The sequence below is a fragment of the Clinocottus analis genome, unplaced genomic scaffold (assembly GCF_023055335.1).
Source record: "Clinocottus analis isolate CAN_PGR_092001 unplaced genomic scaffold, fCliAna1.0.p SCAF_20, whole genome shotgun sequence".
NCBI lineage: Eukaryota > Metazoa > Chordata > Actinopteri > Perciformes > Cottidae > Clinocottus > Clinocottus analis.
The window spans coordinates 1,919,572-1,937,689 of NW_027175932.1; the positions used below are offsets into that span (position 1 = coordinate 1,919,572).

Genomic DNA, 18,118 nt, shown 5'->3' on the forward strand with positions numbered 1-18,118 from the left:
CAGAAACAAATGACGCCAAATACCTGACTCCTGCTTGGCCCTTCTTGGCCGGCCGCTTGTGCAAATATATTCCGATATTGGAAAACGGGGTTTCCCACGAGGGGTGCGCAGGGGCATCCGCTCGAGTCCCGGTGAGTTTTTGCAGGCGAGCCGAGGACCCGATGGGTCCTTTTCCTTTCGGGTCTTTGCTGGTCGGGGAGGTTTTTCTCCGGATGTGACGGATCGGCTCCGCCTGCTCGCCGGCATCAGGATAAAAGGCTGAACTCGGTCTTTGTTCTTTGTTCGGGATGTTTTCGGCCGGCTTTTCTCAGGTGGACAAAAAAAACGGCGAACAAGAGGAGATTCACACAAAAAGTCTCACGGTCGCACGACGATCACGACGCGCTCGCTTCTGATTCGTTTCGGGTCTTTTATTTAAATCTGTAACGCACATCAGAGGCGCAGCAACAACAGCTGATATCAGGACGCGCGGCAGAACAAGTTGTGTATTTATTATGTTTTAAACCTTTCCTGTTTGACACAGCGTTGTATTTTCTTCCTTTTTGTCAGAACCCATGTTGGATTTAATCATCTGCATCCATCTTTTTTATGATAAATTACACTTCCATCAACTATCGCCATGTTTTTATTACACTTTCTAACCTTCTGTTTATCTTTCTATATATTATTACAGCAGTCACATGAAGTTAAATCTCCTGAAACTGCATCAGCATGCACAGTGGTGTCGTTTCCTCTCGTGCAGGAATATCAGCGTATCATCAGCATAAAGGGAAGTCTTCTTCCCCGCCGCTAACATGTGACCTTTGACCTTTGCCGTCTCAAAAACCCGGAACTGGTGTTCGGGAATCCCGATGCAGAGCCGATAACGTCCAGGTCTCGAATAGAGACCTCGCCGCTCGAGACGTAGAGGCGGATTCAAGAGTTCCTCTTTATTTCAGCGAATTGTTCAGCGGTCCGCAGAATTGTGGGTGTTTTGTTCTGCGTGTGCGTTCCTTTTGAAGATCAGAGGACGTGAAAACACAAATTTACTTAAATTCCTGTCATGTTTCTGCATCTCATCGCTCAAAAGTGCAGCAGGAAGCAAAAGGGGAAATTTCAGAAACGACGGCGTTTCCTGCTGACGCGTCGTCGCTACATGGATGCTAGGTGTTTGATGTGCGTGTGAGTGTGTGTGTGTGTGCCGGTAGGATGAAACAAAAGCCCCTTCAGCCCACACGGTGCCTTTCTGACCCTGCCGTTTGATTTGTTCTGTTTATTTCTGCTCTTCCTGTTTGCACTCAGCTGAGCTGTTCCTGCGAATAAAGACACATATGTGTGTGTGTTTGTGTGTCTGTGTGTGTGTGTGTGTGAGTGTGTGGTGGGGTGTTTGCGGTTGTGGTGCGGAGGGCAACGTAGATCACAGAAAAAGACGGCTGGCGACCACAGTGCTAACATGTCAACAGAGATTAAACTAGTTTATTATTTTCAAAGAGGGGAAGAAAAAAAAAAAATTACGAAACAAAAAAAAAAAAGCAGTCATATTTTACACTAGTGATTATTATTAAATTTTTACAACCATTCAGTCTGCATAACATAAAGAAATAATTCTACATCTTTGTTTATTTCGTATTTTTGGTACTCTGATTTATACATACAAATAACAAATACAGGAACTTTTTTTCACAATGCATATAATCTGTGGGCAGGAAGAGAGTCTTTTCAGGTGTGTGTGTGCGTGCGTGTGTGTGTGTGTGTGTGTACGTGCACGCGTCAACACAAACCAATTGCCCGAGACCTATAGCACATCCAAAAGTAAAAACAAAACAAAATAAAAAGGAGAAGAGGCGAACTTAATGCAACACGATTCACGCAGGCGGGAAAAAAAAACAAAAAAAACGAGGCCTGCCTTTTCTCAAAAAAGTCTCTCGCCATCTCGTCTCCTCGCCTCCTCCTCCCTTGAGGCGTCCTCTCCTGCCTCTTCTCTCCTTCCTCGTACCCTTTCTTGTCATTTTTAGCTGCCCGGAGGGAAAGGGGGCGGGGCTTGGGGTTTGGGGAGGGAGGGGCATGTTGTCCTTTTTATTTTTTTGGATTTTTCTGGCTAAATTAAAAAGTCTTCATTTTTAAATGTACTGTATTTCATACAATTTGTACAAATATATTCAACGTCTGTCTCTCTCCTCGAGGAGAAGGAGATGAAGGAGAAGAAGGAGAAGAAGAAGGAGAAGAAGAAAGGAGGGATAGCGATGGAAGGGGAAGAGAGGAAGCGAGGCCGAGGTTGTTTCCCACGGCGCCGTCTGTCTCTCTCTTTAAGAAGAAGAAGAAGGAGAAGGAGGAGGAGGAGGAGGAGGAGAGTGGGCGGGGTTTCCTGTCACACAGGTGCAAGGTGAAGAAGAGAGGCGGGGTTTAGCCGGGGTCGGGGAGAGGTCGTTGAAAAAGTTTTTTCTCGATGTTTCTTCGTGACGTTCAGGTGTGTGTGCGCGGAGGAGGAAAAGAAAAAATGGCTTTTTGTACACAAATGGAGCTCCTTGTCGTGCGGGTCGGGTCAGCTGGGAGGGGCAGACGGCGGCGGCGGCAGCGGCGGCGAGAACGTATTCTTCCCTCCTAGCGCGCCGCCGCCGCGGCGTCGAGTCCGCCAAAAAACAAAAAAAAAAGCATTTTCACATCGCAGAGGTACACGTTTGGATTTTTATAAAAATAAGATACAACTTAGTGACGGTGGTGGTGGTGGAGGTGGCAAAAAAAGGGGGCGGGGCTTGGGAGGGGCAGGCCCGTGTGGGAGGAGTTTATCTGTCTCTTCAGGTGATGGAAGCAGAGGTACCGAGGGATGCGGTGGTGGTGGCGGTGGCGTTGGTGGTGGCGACGGCGGCGTTGTTGGCGAGGCCGTGGGGGGAAAAGATCACGGCGGGGTCGCCTAGCCCATGGCGGTGACCATACTGGAAGGGTGGTGCGGCGCGAACGAGAGGCCGGAGGAAGGGTGCATGGGGGTGGGGGTGCTCAGCATGTGGCCGGAGTGCGAGAAGGGCGGGAAGGAGGACATGTGGCGGGAGAGCGCGGCCGGGCTGAAGGAGCTGCTCTTGTCCATCAGGCTCTTGGAGAAGTCGTCCATGCCATCGTGGGACTTTTTGCTCTTCTTGGACTTGCTGGACATCTTCCGGTTCCTGGTCTGGATGCCTTCCTTCTTCATGGTCAGAGGTCGGTTGATCTGCTCTCGAAAAGGATGACAGAGAAGATGGCAGATTAGTATTTTGTATTTTTTTTTTTTTTTAGGGAGTTCTCGCGCAATGAAAATACAGATTTTTTTTCAAAATTTTTTAGTTTCCTGTTTAGATTCTGGGGCGAGACATAACGACATGTAATGGAGTCCCATCCTGAACCAGATGATTGTTTATATACTATGTGTGTGTGTCTGTGTGTGTCTGTGTCTGTGTGTGTGTGTGTGTTGATTCATTTAAGCCGAGCTGCATCTGAGGCCAGAGAGACGGAGAGAGAGAAGATGGATGGAGGCCGTGAGCTAGAAACAGAGACGGAGCGAGAGAGAGAGAGAGAGAGAGAGAGAGAGAGAGAGAGAGAGAGAGAGTCCTGGCAGCTGTGACGTCCACACGGCCATGAAGACACCGCCAAGTCCTCCTCTCCTCCACCTTCCTCCCTCCTTCCTCTTCCTCCTCCTCGACCGCGTGGCCCGTCTCCCGGCCGCGGCTGCCATATTCCAGCGAGGAAAAGGTTTAGGTTTTAGCCCGAGAGCTGGATGATGGAATTCCTGGGCCGCGGGCCGGATTACGAGGAGAGGTGGACGAGGCCGACTTTCTCTCTCTCTTTCTCTCTCTCTCTTTCGCCTTGCTTCACCTACACCCTCCCCCCTCCGTCCCCTCGCCCGTCTTTGATGCTGAGACGTCTCTCAGAGGGGAAGAAGGCCCTCGGGGGCCGCCGCCTGCCGCCGCCGCCCCGGCACATCAAACAAAGAGCCGAGGCGTTTTGAGTCAATGGCCGCCGCGGAAATACGCAACGCGAGCCCCTCACATCCTCCTCTCTCTCCCTCTCTCTTTCTCTCTCTCTCTCTCTCCATCTGAACACCAGAGAGAGAGAGAGGGAGAGAGAGAGAGGAAGAGGAGGTGAGGAAGGCGGTGACTCAAACCCCCCGATTACCGCAGAGAGCCGTCTGGTGCTCAGAGGTGATAACGAGGCCTCGCGTTTGTGTTTTCTCCAGAAACTCAGGTGTACACACACACACACACACACACACACACACACGCACACATGTGTGCGCTCACACACACGCGGGCGAGCAGAGGACTTTCGCTAAACTCCCCATGAAGAATGAGGAATTTTGTTTCAAAGGCCCAACAGAAGTCCGGATTTACCCGAAAATAAACTCCCGACTCAGGCCGAACGGGGTCGAGGTCAGTTCAGATGCTAATATGTGACGGAGAGGAAACCTTCTTCTTCTTCTTCTTCTTCTTCTTCTTCTTCACCCCCCCCCCCTTCTTCCCCCCGGTCCGAATGTGCTTCTGCAGCAGCCAAAGGTAACATGGGAAAATGATTTAACAGGAGCGCTCGCGTGACAAGAGCAGGATACTCTTCCCCTGTGTGTGTGTGTGTGTGTGTGTGTGTGTGTGTGTGTGTGTGTGTGTGTGTGTGTGTGTGTGTGTAGGCCACCTCTATCTGTTGTCTGAGAGAGAGAGAATATTACCTACATGTGGCCTCAGAGCAGTTATAGCCTGCTTCTTATTATTATTAGCTTTTCAGCCACAATGGCCGTTTGATTAAAAGTGACAGCTTTGTGCACGGGAGAGAGAGAGAGAGAGAGAGAGAGGGGCGAGCGAGGGAGAGGGAGAGAGAGAGAGAGGAGGGGGGAGATAAACGAGTCCCTGGGGTTTTCAGATTGAGGATGTGAGATGATGTGGTGAGGCGCTAACCAAACCCCAAAACGAATCAGGCGGATTGGTGGTCAGAGAGGGGAGTGTGTGTGTGTGTGTGTGTGTGTGTGTGTGTGTGTGTGTGTGTGTGTGTGTGTGTGTGTGTGTGTGTGTGTGACGGGGGGGATTCAGAGTCCCTGGCGCGAGGAACCAAAAGGCTAGAAATAAGAAGAGGAGGAAGGAGAAGAAGAAGAAGAAGGAAAAAAAATAATAAAATGGGCCTGAAAATTAATGGAATTTTAATTAAGCCCCTTCTTTAATATTCAGAAAGCGAGGCGGCCGCGGGCTTAGTTCACTCCGGTCTCACACGTTTTAGATTCGCACTTACTGCCAATAAATCATATTAATTCCGCGGCATTTGTTATCGCCGTGGCCCCGTGAAGCCTCCGCAGGGGCGGGAGGAAGAGGAGGAAGAGGAGGATGAGGAGGAAGAGGAGGATGATGGGAGCGACGCGGCCGCGAGACTCTTCCTGTGGAGGCTTGGTTTACTTACATTGTGCAGTTTGTAGTACAGGCCGCAGGCGTTACACACCGGGTCCCCGTTGGCGTTCCTCCGCCACAGCGTCGTCGTTGTCGTCTGGCAGTTCGCGCACGACGTTCCCGCGCGACGCGCCGCGGACTGAGCGTGCACGAGGAAGAGAGAGAGAGAGAGAGAGAGAGAGAGAGAGAGAGGGCGTCACATGACCACGTTTTGACCCACAAGCAGCTTCATCCTGACACTTTGAAAAACCTTTTTCCTTTTTTGGGAGAAAGCACTGAATGCAGAAGGAAATTTGGCTATTTAGAAATAGCTAAAGAGCTAAAAGCTCAGGGGGAAAAAATATGATATATAAATATAATACATATATATCTACAGATGGAGATGAATTTGGTCTTTAGGTGTGTCATGGCGTCTTTGCTCCATAAATGCAATAAATAAAGACTTTGCTGTTATTTATTTCCCCTCATATTGTGTAAATAGGGGTCAGTTGGTCCTTCAAAATAAAATGCTGGATGTAAAATTATGTTGAAAACAGAAATTTTAAAAGGTTTGGGGTCATTTTTTGCACATGCATGAGTTATGCTGCAGTAAATAAAGAGTTTATTGTTATTTATTTCCCCTTGTATTGTGCATTAATGTGTTATGTCAAAGCCGTGGTGGTGAATAAAGGCTTCATTAATATTAATAGCGAAAGCAATTCATATTTCTGCATTCAGTGCGAGCTTTGAAAGAAAGGAAAAACGTGTCAAACATAAAAAATAGTTATAAATAAAGACAGAATAATAATAAAGAGCTAAAAACATCTGCGTTCACTGGAGGCTCAGAAAAGAGCCCAAACCTGGAGAATAAATATTTACAGAAGACATAAAGAGCTTGAAATGGGAGAAGCTATTAAATCAGATTTGTTTTAAAAGGCTCGTGCCTTGACGTCGACCTCGTGACGTCAGACACTGGAAGCATGAGAAGGAGGAAAAAAAGGTCCCGGGACGTCATGCGGGGGAAATGAACCACGTGACGCCAATTAAAAAGCAAAATAATGGAAGAAGAAAAAAAGGAAAAAGAGGGTATTTTAAGCGCTGTGCATCGGACACGCGCACTGCGCGGTCACGCTGCTGCAGTGGCTCGACATTGATGTGATAATCTCTCTCCCAACAACAACAAAAAAAAACAATCGATAGACAGGTGACCGCAAAGGACACGCGGGACGTAAAGGGGACTACTTTATCTCGCGCAGGGATTTCCAATTAAAACACACGTGGTGGCCTCGTGACCCCCCGCTGCGGCGCATAACCAATCAGATTGGAGGAATAAGCCTCTTCAACACCTGACGTGACGTGTTTCATGTCTCATATTTACTGTCGTTTTCTTCTTCTCTGGTTTTTTTTTTTTTTTACTGCGCCAACTGTCAAAATTCCTCAAATAACGTAAAACAGCTCCTCCGTGTCCTTTTTTTTTCCTGCACTATAAATACAAATGTTTATGTGTGTGTCCTCCATAAATAAAATAACCGGCAAGGTCACATGTTGCGTGGCCCGTTGCGTGTTTTTTTTTCGGGGGGGACTCGAACACTAAAACAATCCCGAGTCGTGACCGGAGCCGCGCGGCCCCGCGATGTTTTGACTGGGAAGCGGGCCGTGTTGTTATGGAGAGACTTATCTGACATCCGGCAGCTCTTTCCCGGGAAGTCGGCTGTTCCCATTAGAGAGAGAGAGACAGAGAGAGAGGGAGAGAGAGGGAGAACCCGCCATCTTTGCCTCGAGAGATTATTATTTTTGGTCTTTTTTTTATTATAAGAAGCATGAGGGGGTGTTGGGATTGTTGGGAGTGTTGGGACTGAGGGGGTTGAGGGTCTCTAAATCTCGCGAGAGGGGCTTTCCCTACGAAATAACTGCCAAATAATAATAATAATAATAATAATAATGCACAAAACAAATCGCTCCTGAATTGCACAAAAAAAGCGAAATATTTCAAAATAAGATGGAGCTCACTGCGTTATGCAACTAACGGAGGCAATGCATCTCCAAAAAAATACACATTTAATATATATATATATGGGGTCTATTGTGTTAAACAGAATCGATGACAATTGGAGCAAATAAAAAAATAGCATCGTCATTTTGCATTTATTAAAAAAAGAAAAAAAGACTGTGCAGTTGTTTTTTTTTTTTTTGTTTTGCTTTGGTAAGTATCTGAAAACAGAGACCTGCACTTGTCGAGTCAATTTCCTGCAGCTAATAGGCCTACTTCTTCCTGGATAGGGGAAAAACAGAGAGAGAGACGGAAATGTCATCAATAAGAGGAATGTGGTGGAGACGTACCAGCCGCCGCTTGGGTTTGATGAGGGGCCGGTTCTGCCCGTTCATCTTGTGATAGAGTCCGCAGGCGTTACACAGATAGTGACCCGTACCGTCCCGCCTCCACAGCGGGGTCGACGTGGCCCCGCAGTTCACACACTCTCTGCCTTCTGCAGGAGCCGACACACACACGCACACACACACACACACACACGCATACACGCGCGCACACACACACACACACACACACACACACACAGGCACAGAACATGGAGACAGTAGTTTGGGGTCAGTTGGCTCCTTCAAAATAAAATGCTGGATGTAAAATGATGTTGAAAAGAACATTTTTGCACATGCATGAGTTATGCTGCAGCAGATGTTGTGTTTATGACACACACACGCTCACGCACCACACACACTCACACACTCACACACACAGTAAACACATTGTGGTGTGTTGCTGGTGAACACAGCAGTTGTGTTAAGGTCCATAAAGTAGTTGTTTTTATTTATTTTTATTTATACATATATATATATATATATATATATATATATATATATATATATATATATATTAATGTACATATATTAATATATATATATATGTTCATATTTTTTATATTATTCAGATGTATATATTTTTTAATGTATTTTTAATTACTTTTAAAAAAATATGTGTATATATATATATATATATGTATATATATATATATATATATATATATATATATATATATATATATATATAAATATATATATATACATACACACATGTAAAAAATATGATTACATCTTTAGCTTTGTGTCCTGAAAGATGATTTTTGGTCCTTTATAAATAAAACTAAAAATGTAATAAATCGGCCTTCTTCTTTCTTTCATCATCATAATATAATAATAATATATAATAATAATATAATAATAATATAATAAAACATGTGATGTCTTTGTCTTTGTTTCGTGGGGTTTGACGTTTCTCTCGTGACACCGACAGCTGACAAGCACGCGCACTAACAGCGTGAACGCGCCTGAAACCGAAACAACACATTGTTTGAAAGCAAAGACTCACACAGGCAGTGTGTGTGTGTGTGTGTGTGTGTGTGTGTGTGTGTGTGTGTGTGTGTGTGTGTGTGTGTGTGCGTGTGTTTATGATGTGTGTGATGTGTGTGACGCCGAGAGCTTTTTGCATTTTCATGCAGACACACTTCCCCTTTTTATGTTTTCACACACACACACACACACACACACACACACACACACACACACACACACAGATGCATCACTTAGCGTTGTACCGCGTTTTGACACGACATGCAGGCTGCTGGACGAGCGTGTGTGTGTCTGTATACGTGTGTGTGTGTGTGTGTCTGTACGTGTGTCTCTGTGTGTGTTTTATACTCCGTTCCTGAGTGCAAACAGGCCTTGTGTGTCCGCGATGCAGATGTTGTGCGTTTAGCTTTCTTTTTAAGAGACGTCGCGCACGCGCACTGCGCCACCCTCGTTATCGAGAAGAAGAGGAAGAGGAGGAGGAGGAAGACCCGGGTAATGCTCATCAGATCGGGAAACATCTTAAAACACATTAACTCACATTATCCTCTTATTAAAACATCTTTATGGTGAATAATCCAGATGATTTGCATCAACTAATCCACTGTTTTCTACAGCAGCTGATATTAATCTCATTACGAGAAAACTGCTTTTCAGCAACCTTTAACATAATTACCCCCACATATATATCTCTCCCTCCCTCCCTCCCTCCCCCTTGCTCTCCCTCTCCGTGCGCGCGACTCTCCTCTCACGAGCTTCCGGTTCTCCACCGCTGGATAAACAATGCAACTGTGGCGCGCACTGGTCTGACAGTAATGGGATTATCTTAAACATATAAACGGGGCGACACAGCCAGAGAGCTGGCCTCTGCGTGCGTGCGTGTGTGTGTGTGTGTGTGTGCGTGTGTGTGTGTGTGTGTGTGTGTGTGTGTGTGTAGAGAGGAAGAAGAAATGACCTCAATTAATCTAAAGCTTCTCTGTGGAGGATTTTACGTTTTTAGTTTGGTGTAAAATATCCAACAAAGTCTGAAAATGTTGTATTTTGATTGTATTTTGTACTCTAAATGTATTTAATGTGTTTGTAAATACATGCTAGGTATTTTAATGTCTTTATTGTTCAATTTAAATTCGATTTATTGCCATTTATTATTATTATTAGTGCCAGTTTTCGTAGAAATATGTTGAAATAATTTGGGGTATTTTTTAAATATGTTTATTCCTCATGTATAATAATTATCAGTTGATGAAAGAAAGACTTTTAAGGCTTTTTGAACGTGTTTATAACCAGTAACCTTGGGGGCCTTTAGCCCCCAGGAGAAGAGCTGCATCATGGGAGATGAATGATCTGCTCTTTGGCATTTTTTTTCTTTCATTTTTTCATTTTTGCTTTTTTTGTTGACGCATGAAATTTAAAAAACATGGCTGATTAAAGGCTGCAAAAATCAGGTTAGATGAAAAGTGAATGTAATAAAGCGCAGCCTACCTGAACAGGACCTTGCTTTTGGTCTTGTTTTGGAACCATAACTAGAAGAGGACCCACCTATCAGGCTACTTGGCGGGAAGAGCCCAGGGCCGTATTCGGGGACATAGGATGGGTATGTGGCGATGGGGTGGTGGTGGTGGGCAGAGGAAGACCCCGCCCCGATGGACGCCACGCTCCGGCTGTGAGCCGACTCCAGTTTCATACTCTCGGCCAGGGTCACCTGGTACTTTAAGCACTCTTTGTCCTCCTGCCGCCCGGAGCCCGCGCCCGGGCCCCCGGCGGATATGCCCGGGTCCGGGGACACGTCCTTCGGCGGGGTCGGGGGAAACGTGAAGAGGTGCGGACTGGAGTGGCCCGCGGACAGGGAGGAGGAGGACGCGGCCGACGGGTACACGGACAGGCTGGTGGGGGAGCCGTGGTGCAGCGGGTTCTTGGGGAAGGGGCTGAGGTTCCACGGGGACGCGCTGTGGTGCGGCGCGATGCCCTTGCTGCCCTCCAGCCACGGCAGGGAGCCGTGCAGTAACGAGGGCCGGCACACCTGGCTACCTGCGCGGGAGGGGGGGAAACACAACAACACGGCGTCAACCAACCGCGGCTCACACACACTTACAGACTCACGCACACACACTGACACACACTGACACTCTCACGTCTGCCGGTGCAGCTGGAGGCCAGAGATGAAACACGAGCACACGCTTTTTACGCACTGATTTAGCACACAAAAAAACACATTTACGTTTTTTTATTTATGCACAGCGCAGATTCCGTCTGCCTGCAGCTGTTATTTCAAAAATGTACTTTCCAACCGGATTCTGCTGCCGGCAGAGAAAACCAGTTTAATGTGGACACGCACGTGCACGGTTTTAACATTTTTTTAATGTGTGTGTGTGTGTGTGTGTGTGTGTGTGTGTGTGTGTGTGTATGTGTGTGTGTGTGTGTGTGGGCAATCGCCAGTAAACAGGAATGAGAAGAATTAAACCGCTTCGTGATAAAAAATAAAAAAAGAAGCTAAATTTAAACACATGAATGACACGTTATGGTGGAGATAAATATGGATAATAATGATGACAATAATGGAGAAAACATGGCCTAAAAATATTCTCCTTTCTTTAAATATACATGGTGTTTATTTTAATAACTTAACCCTTGAATTTGGGTTGTTTTTTATCGGATGTGGACACATATTACGCACGTTTTTTTTTTTGTTTGGATGTGACATTTCTGCTCACACAAGAGGACAGAAAGCAAAGAGCAGCTGCAGGTATAAAGCAGCCTCTCCTCGGCTCAGGACACACCAAAAAAACACCCGAAACCCGGCCTGGATCCCAGTCACGTAACTCAAAATAATTCCAAACGCCGGCGACAGTAATTGAGTCTCTGCTGCTGCTGCTGCGGGGGAAAGAGTCAATTTACGCGCGAGGGTTTCCAGCCCCGGATAATGTGGCACATTATTAAATAAAAGGGCCTAAAGAGGCCGTTTACTTACTGTGGGGAGGAGGAGGGTACCTCTGGACGGCCCGGACTGAGTTCCCATAGTACGGGGAGACGTGGTTCCCCTGCGCGTCGATATTAAACAGTACATCCACATCGTCAGCGAGCTGATACTGAGAAGGGTCCATGTAAGAGTGGCCGAGGCCCGGGTGGTGCGAGCCGGGATGCTGCTCGTTCAGCGCGGGGTGATGGCTCATCCACCGGGGCTGGTCCGCACTTACTTCCATCTTTTTTTAATATTCTTCTTCTTTTTCTTTTCGCTTCTTTAAATGTTCATGCAGGCCGAAGCAACCCGGTGCAAGTCAAGCAGAGAAAGAATCAAATCCGTGTTTTTTTTTTTAGTTGTTTGGTTGTTTTGTGTGTTTTTTGGAGGGGGGTTAAATCCACAGGTTCCGCGCTTGCTTCCGATCACCTGGAGGCAGAGAGGAGAGGTTAATTCTCTGGGTTTCTACACATTGTTCACATGCAATCGCTGTTTTTTTCTGTGTGTTATTTAAATAATAAAATACAATATTTTAAAACACGAAACATACCCCACATTGCAAATGCAAAAAAAGCGGTTTGTCATGTAAATATATACGTTTCCCAAATGGAGTCCAGTCCCCGCGAGCTGCTGCTGCTTCCTCTTGCAACAACAAAAAAGAAAAAAGAAAAAACCAACAACAAAAAAAAGAAAGAAAGAAAGAAAGAAAACAATGTCAAGAGTTTTCAGCCCGACTCAACAAGTACAGTGCGGGGCTCAGCGCGCGGCGGCTCTCTGCGTGCGGGGCTGTGCGGGTCTGGAGCACTGCGCACTGAGCGGCTCCGGGAGTTAAAGTCACTGATCAAATCTCTGTTTGCGCGCTTGTAGCCTCTCCATTAACTCCTCTCTCTCTCTCTCTCTGGTCTGTGTGGCTGCTGCTCGCTCAACCTCTCTCTCTCTCTCTCTACAGCTCCCCCCTTTTTTTCTCTTCTCTTTTTTTTTTTTTTTTTTTTACAGTGAAGGCATTCTTTCAGGATGGCGCCAGGCAGCTCAATGCTCGCAGACAGCTGTGGCGCGACGCAACTTAAGGAGGTCTGTCAGTGTCATCAGCGAGTGGGCGGGGCCTAAGCCTAATTGAATATAACGTGAGGCAGGAGGGATGCACGACTTCTTTCATTTATGTTCAATGACCTTGCCAAAATATATTTATATACGGACATTATTAAAATAAAGAGCATATTTTTTCAAAAAGGCCGAATACCCGAGATATGCATGTAAATAAATATATATTAAAAATATATGTATGTATTTAAACTCCTTATGGAAGCATCCTGGAGAATAAAAACACATGAAACAAATGATAAGAGAGAGAGATAGAGAGAGAGAGAGAGAGAGAGAGAGAGAGAGAGAGAGAGAGAGAGAGAGAGAGAGAGAGAGAGAGAGAGAGAGAAAGAGAGGTTGCGGGACGTTCACGCTCTTCTTAAACTGTGTGACAGTGCGTCCTCTCGCGGTGACACGCGCGTTATTATTCTGTTGGAGGGCCTCCTCACCGGGGGCGCGCACCAGGACACGCGCGAGCCTGAACTCACACACATATATAGCGTTTAAAAAATAAATAAAAACATAAATAAATAAATAAAATCCCCTCTGATGTGGGCTTTTACTGCATGTCAGTGAACGCACCAGTAGCCTGCTCTCAGACTGACACGCAGACACGGGTCACGTCATTATTTATTCAAAACGTGCATTAATGTAACACGAGAGCGCGCACGGGGACTGATTCACCCAGACTCGTTTAAAAAATATCTTTCTTTTGTTTCTCAGATCATTTAAAGACCCCCCCCCCCTCTTCCTACAGTAATGGAGGAAAGGGGATCCTCTGTTTAGGGTCACGCGCGGGCCGGAAGTGAGCCTCTCCTCGGGGGGAGGAAGTATTTTTTAAGGGTCCAGTTTGACAGTAGAGCGCGTGTACGTGTGTGCGTGTGTGTGTGTGTGTGGTAGGGGCAACCTCCTGCGACGCTACTGGATGTGACGTCACGCGGTGTGTAAAAAAAAATCAGGAAATGACCCCCCCCCCCCCTCCCCCTCTCCTCTCTATACTCCCTCCGCGGCGGCGCGCCGGTGGGTATACGCGGGGCAGCGGGAGCGCGCACGCCGTTGTACCACGTATAGGTATCAGCAGCGGCGAGAGTCTCCTGTGACCGGAAGCAGCAGGTAGGGCCGGTTTAACACGGCTCCTGTCATGCCTCTCACACACACACACACACAGACACACACACGCGGATTGTGTTGTGTTTTAAACACACGAGGCCGCGCGAGCAGGTGAGGACTCCAGGCTGTGTTTTATATCCCACTAATTCACACTGAATCCTCCCCTTCCCGCGTCTCGCTACTCTCTCTCTCTTTCCCTCTCTCTTTCCCTCTCTCTCCAGGTATATCATGGAGGGAGAGAGAGAGAGAGAGAGAGAGAGAGAGAGAGAGAGAGAGAGAGAGAGAGAGAGAGAGAGAGAGAGAGAGAGAGAGAGAGAGAGAGAGAGGTAAACCTGAGACTGAACTTGGACGCAAACTGCTGTCGCCGCCATTGTCCAGCTGTCAGCGGACTCGTGTAATTATCCTCTTGAAAAGTCTCCGCGGCCATTATCCACAAAGTGCCCGTTAGAGGCCGCACGTCACGTGATCCAGATTATGTCTTCTTCGTCTTCTTCGTCTTCGTCTTTTTGTGTAGACGTGACGCCATCGCTTGATTCCCGAGCATCAGCGTTAATAAACAGATTAATCAGCTACCGGCTCGATTAAATTTAAAATAAAACATATATATATATCGAGAAAATAATTGACATTTATAAGCCACCCAAAAAATAAAATATTTAAAAAAAAACCTGCCGCCACGATGAGAGAAAATAGCGCCTTCTCTTGCCTCCTCTATCGCGCCTTTACGTGTGTGTGTTTATAAGCTAATGGCCCACAAAAACAGCGTGTTGTGTAAAAGGTTGATTCATAAAGCTTCTGATGGAGATGAGAGATTATCATCAGCACATGGCGCAGAGAGAGAGAGTTTAAGACACAGAGGATTATTCCAATGCCAGCGCGGAGGATGAAATGATTCAGATAACGTCTGTGTGTGTTTGTGTGTGTGTGTGTGTGTGTGTGTGTGTGTGTGTGTCTGTGTGTGTTTACTTTGTCCCCCCTACTTCCTGTGTGTGACCTCATCAGCAATTACTATCATTGTTGTTCCTCATAAATAATATTTTCCTTCCGTCAGCTGAATAATCAGATTAAGAGAAAACACACAAAATACTGGTAATAAAACACCACTAGCATACTACTACTCCTACTACTCCTACTACTACAACTATAACGAAGCGATAATTAAATACAATAATACATGTTTTGCTATATTTAAATTGCAGCACATGTAAATGCTTTCTGGAAACAATGTTACAATATTACTAATCAAACGTGTGTGTGCGTGTGCGTGTGTGTGTGTGTGTGTGTGTGCTTATGTGTGTGGGTGGGTGTTTAAAGCGTCCAAAGCTGTGGTACCCGGGTGCCATTTTACCCTTTTGTTATAATACAAACTATACATAATAGGCCACTATATATATATTCTTTCATCTTTCCAACAAAGTACAAATACACATAAATAAAACGTAGAAAATACTCCTGAGATAATTGTACACATGTATTCATATATATAATATTTATATAATATAAATGAAATGGAGCCCTGCGTCGCGCTGTAATAGTGAAACATTAATTTATGAGTAATAAATGTTCTTTGTGTGCAACCCGGTTACCGGAGTCTTTGTGTTACATTTCTTCCCGTCGTGAGTCATTTGTTTCTTCTCTTTCTCTTCAAGAACCAGCAGCTCTTCAGTGTGAACAGACTCAGCTTCTCAGAACTGAACCAGTTCCGCGTGTCGCGCGCCCGAAACCCCGCCGCGTGTTTCCTAGAATGATTAAAAAGGAGAAACTCGCGCGAGCTCGTGGAGGAATAAATCTGTTATTTCTTCTTCATGTGTTTTAAAGAAAGAGTTGTTGGTGTTTCGTGTCGCGGAGGAACAAAACGCTCCGCCAGCAGACGGCCTCGCGATGCTTATCGGGGTCTATATCTCCTCGCGCCAGACGCGCTGATGTAATCTGTCTTTCAGCTCGCGAGGCCTTTTCACCTATTTAGCCTCGCGCGCACAACAAAGCCGTTCACACGGAAAGCGTTTAATAACGTGACAGGTGATTTCACTTAATTTAAAATCACAGCTGCGGAATTAAACAACAAGTTATTATTATTTTAAAGCCTTCAAAATAAAAGGTGGGTTTGTCACCTCGAGGCCGAAGAGGTCGTTTAAAAAAATACAAATTCAAAAAATATATATTTTAATATTAAAGGGACCAGTTTTTCAAAATAAGATTTTAAAATAATAATATTTTTTTTTTTAATTTAAAAAATCCCGTTTGGGGATCAATACTAAAAAAGGTCGCGCGCTCCATCCGTGCAAATAACCGTTGGAGCTCGTGGCCCGTGACCGTGCGCGTGTGATGCCCTTAATTTGGCATCCTATTCATTCTAACAGCACCTCTCTCTCTCTCTCTCTCTCTCTCTCTCTCTCTCTCTCTCTCTCTCCATCATATCAAGACGTATCGATCAGAGACGTCATGGATGAAACTAATAATCAGAAAAGGAGCCTCAGCAAACCAGACATCTTTTTTTTCATTTTCTTTAGTGTTTTTTTCAGTATTATTATTCTGACCCTCCGGCAGAGGAAATCAGATCACTGTCACGGCTCTCGTGCGTGATTTTGCTGCCACCTGAGCGGTCTAATGGACGTTTAAAATTAAAATTAAATTCAAATAAGGACGAAGAATAAACGGTTCAATACAACCGCGACGTGACGCGCGCGTTTCGGGCACCGTATCTTAACGAGAGGCGTGTAACGTTCAGGGTCAAACGGCGACGATTAAAAAAAACAAAAAAACAATGGCGGACGTTGTGGACATTGCAGCCCCCCCCCCCCTCCCTCTCACTCACACACACACACACACACACACACACACACACACACACACACACACACACACACACACACACACACACACACTTTTATATATTATTTATTCTTCTTTTTATTTTCGTTTTACCTCATTTACTAGTTTTATTATTCACGTGAACTACGGCGTGCGAAAAAAAAAACGTTTCGCAAAAGTTTCCCATCATTCAGAGACGAGCAGTGAGCTGCCGTCTCTACAGAAAGAAGAAGGGAAGAAGAAGAAGGAGAAGAAGAAAGAGAGGCAGCAGCCGATTGGACGGAGCGCGTGCACGAGGATGCGGAGCACATCTAAATATTTACTGACCTGTAGTGGAGGACGCGGGACGAGTGGAGGCTCTCTCTCTCTCTTTTCTCCTCTCTGCAGATGTGAAGGAAGAGTGACATCGAGATGCACGCGCCCGCGGGGTTTAGAGAGAGAGAAAGAGAGAGAGAGGACTGACACGCGCGCTCTGCAGAACCGAAAGGCAAGGCGGCCGCTTCACTGTGCACGTGCACGCGCTCTCTTCCGGGTCTGACAGCGTCACAGGTTATAGAGGAACACGCGCGCAATTAAAAGCAATAGAAACCAATTACATAGAGTCTCAATATAACATGCTTTTTTTAACCAAGATATATGTATATATTTTACATTATGTTTACATTAAATGCTCCAAAAATGTCTAGAATATGTGTTGCTTTGCTTTTTGTTTGTGTTGTAATAGTTGTATAATAAAAGTAAAGACACCTGACCAGGTGACGCACCTGCTACAAGACAAATGCCTCCTTATAATCAGGTTATATATATATATATATATATATATATATATATATATATATATATATATATATATATATATATATATATAAAGATGAGGGAAAACGTGTTTCCATGCTGCCAGTCGGCGCTATTTGTGTGCTCTTTGGCGCAACGTTGGCCTCCTCTTGTGCGTGTTCTTCCGCCACTAAACAGATGAATCCGCGGAGCTGGAGAAAGAAGATCCGGCGACAAACTCCTAAACAATTAGAGCCGATAGCGAGGCGCTCATGTGGGTTTATAGGCAGTTTGGTCTTTTGCTGTTGTGTTTTTCCACACACACACACACACACACACACACACACACACACACACACACACACACACACACACACACACACACACACTCACACACAGGCCTGCTAGCTTATTGACATCGTGGTTCATTGAGAGAAGCAGCAAGCAAATCCTCTTCTCTCTGTGAGAGGAGACAGGAAAGGAGATGAGAGAAGGAGGAAAGAGGAGAGAGGCAAGAAGAGGGGAGGAGAGGAAGGGAGGAGGGTAGAGAGGAGGAAATAGGAGGGTAAGAAATTAAAGGAGGAGAGGAGGGAAGGAAGGAGGAAATAGGAGAGGAGCTTCAGTCTGTGTCTTGTCTCCTCACGAAGTAAACTGATCTCAGATCTTTGGGGAATAA

At 45.8% G+C, this 18,118-nt stretch overlaps 1 protein-coding gene across 6 annotated transcripts; it reads right to left on the bottom strand.

Annotated features, from left to right (window-relative positions):
• Positions 1–2,698: 2,698 nt before the first annotated feature.
• Positions 2,699–17,125, bottom strand: gata3 (GATA binding protein 3). 6 transcript variants are annotated; one of them, XM_068586516.1, is made up of 7 exons: positions 12,218–12,638; positions 11,680–12,096; positions 10,194–10,739; positions 7,781–7,837; positions 7,577–7,623; positions 5,386–5,511; positions 2,699–3,181 (listed from the first exon to the last, which is right to left on the bottom strand). In XM_068586516.1, exons 2-7 carry the CDS (start codon positions 11,909–11,911, stop codon positions 2,891–2,893), a joined length of 1,299 nt encoding a protein of 432 aa, XP_068442617.1. In that variant the 5' UTR covers positions 11,912–12,096; positions 12,218–12,638; the 3' UTR covers positions 2,699–2,890. The 6 variants fall into 6 exon arrangements, with proteins under 6 accessions (XP_068442617.1, XP_068442616.1, XP_068442621.1 ...); XM_068586515.1 differs by lacking the exons at positions 7,577–7,623; positions 12,218–12,638 and adding an exon at positions 16,996–17,125 and having other exon boundaries at positions 7,692–7,837; XM_068586520.1 differs by lacking the exon at positions 7,781–7,837 and having other exon boundaries at positions 10,251–10,739.
• Between the last annotated feature and the right edge of the window lie 993 nt (positions 17,126–18,118).

What these genes read in the sequence shown, in the direction of transcription:
- gata3 (XM_068586515.1), bottom strand. Translation starts at nt 11,911, where the DNA reads ATGGAAGTAAGTGCGGACCAGCCCCGGTGGATGAGCCATCACCCCGCG. An exon ending in GTACCCTCCTCCTCCCCACA is followed by an intron (nt 10,740 to 11,679) that starts GTAAGTAAACGG and finishes CCTCCCGCGCAG; the next exon opens with GTAGCCAGGTGTGCCGGCCC. An exon ending in TGTACTACAAACTGCACAAT is followed by an intron (nt 3,182 to 5,385) that starts GTAAGTAAACCA and finishes TTTCGAGAGCAG; the next exon opens with ATCAACCGACCTCTGACCAT.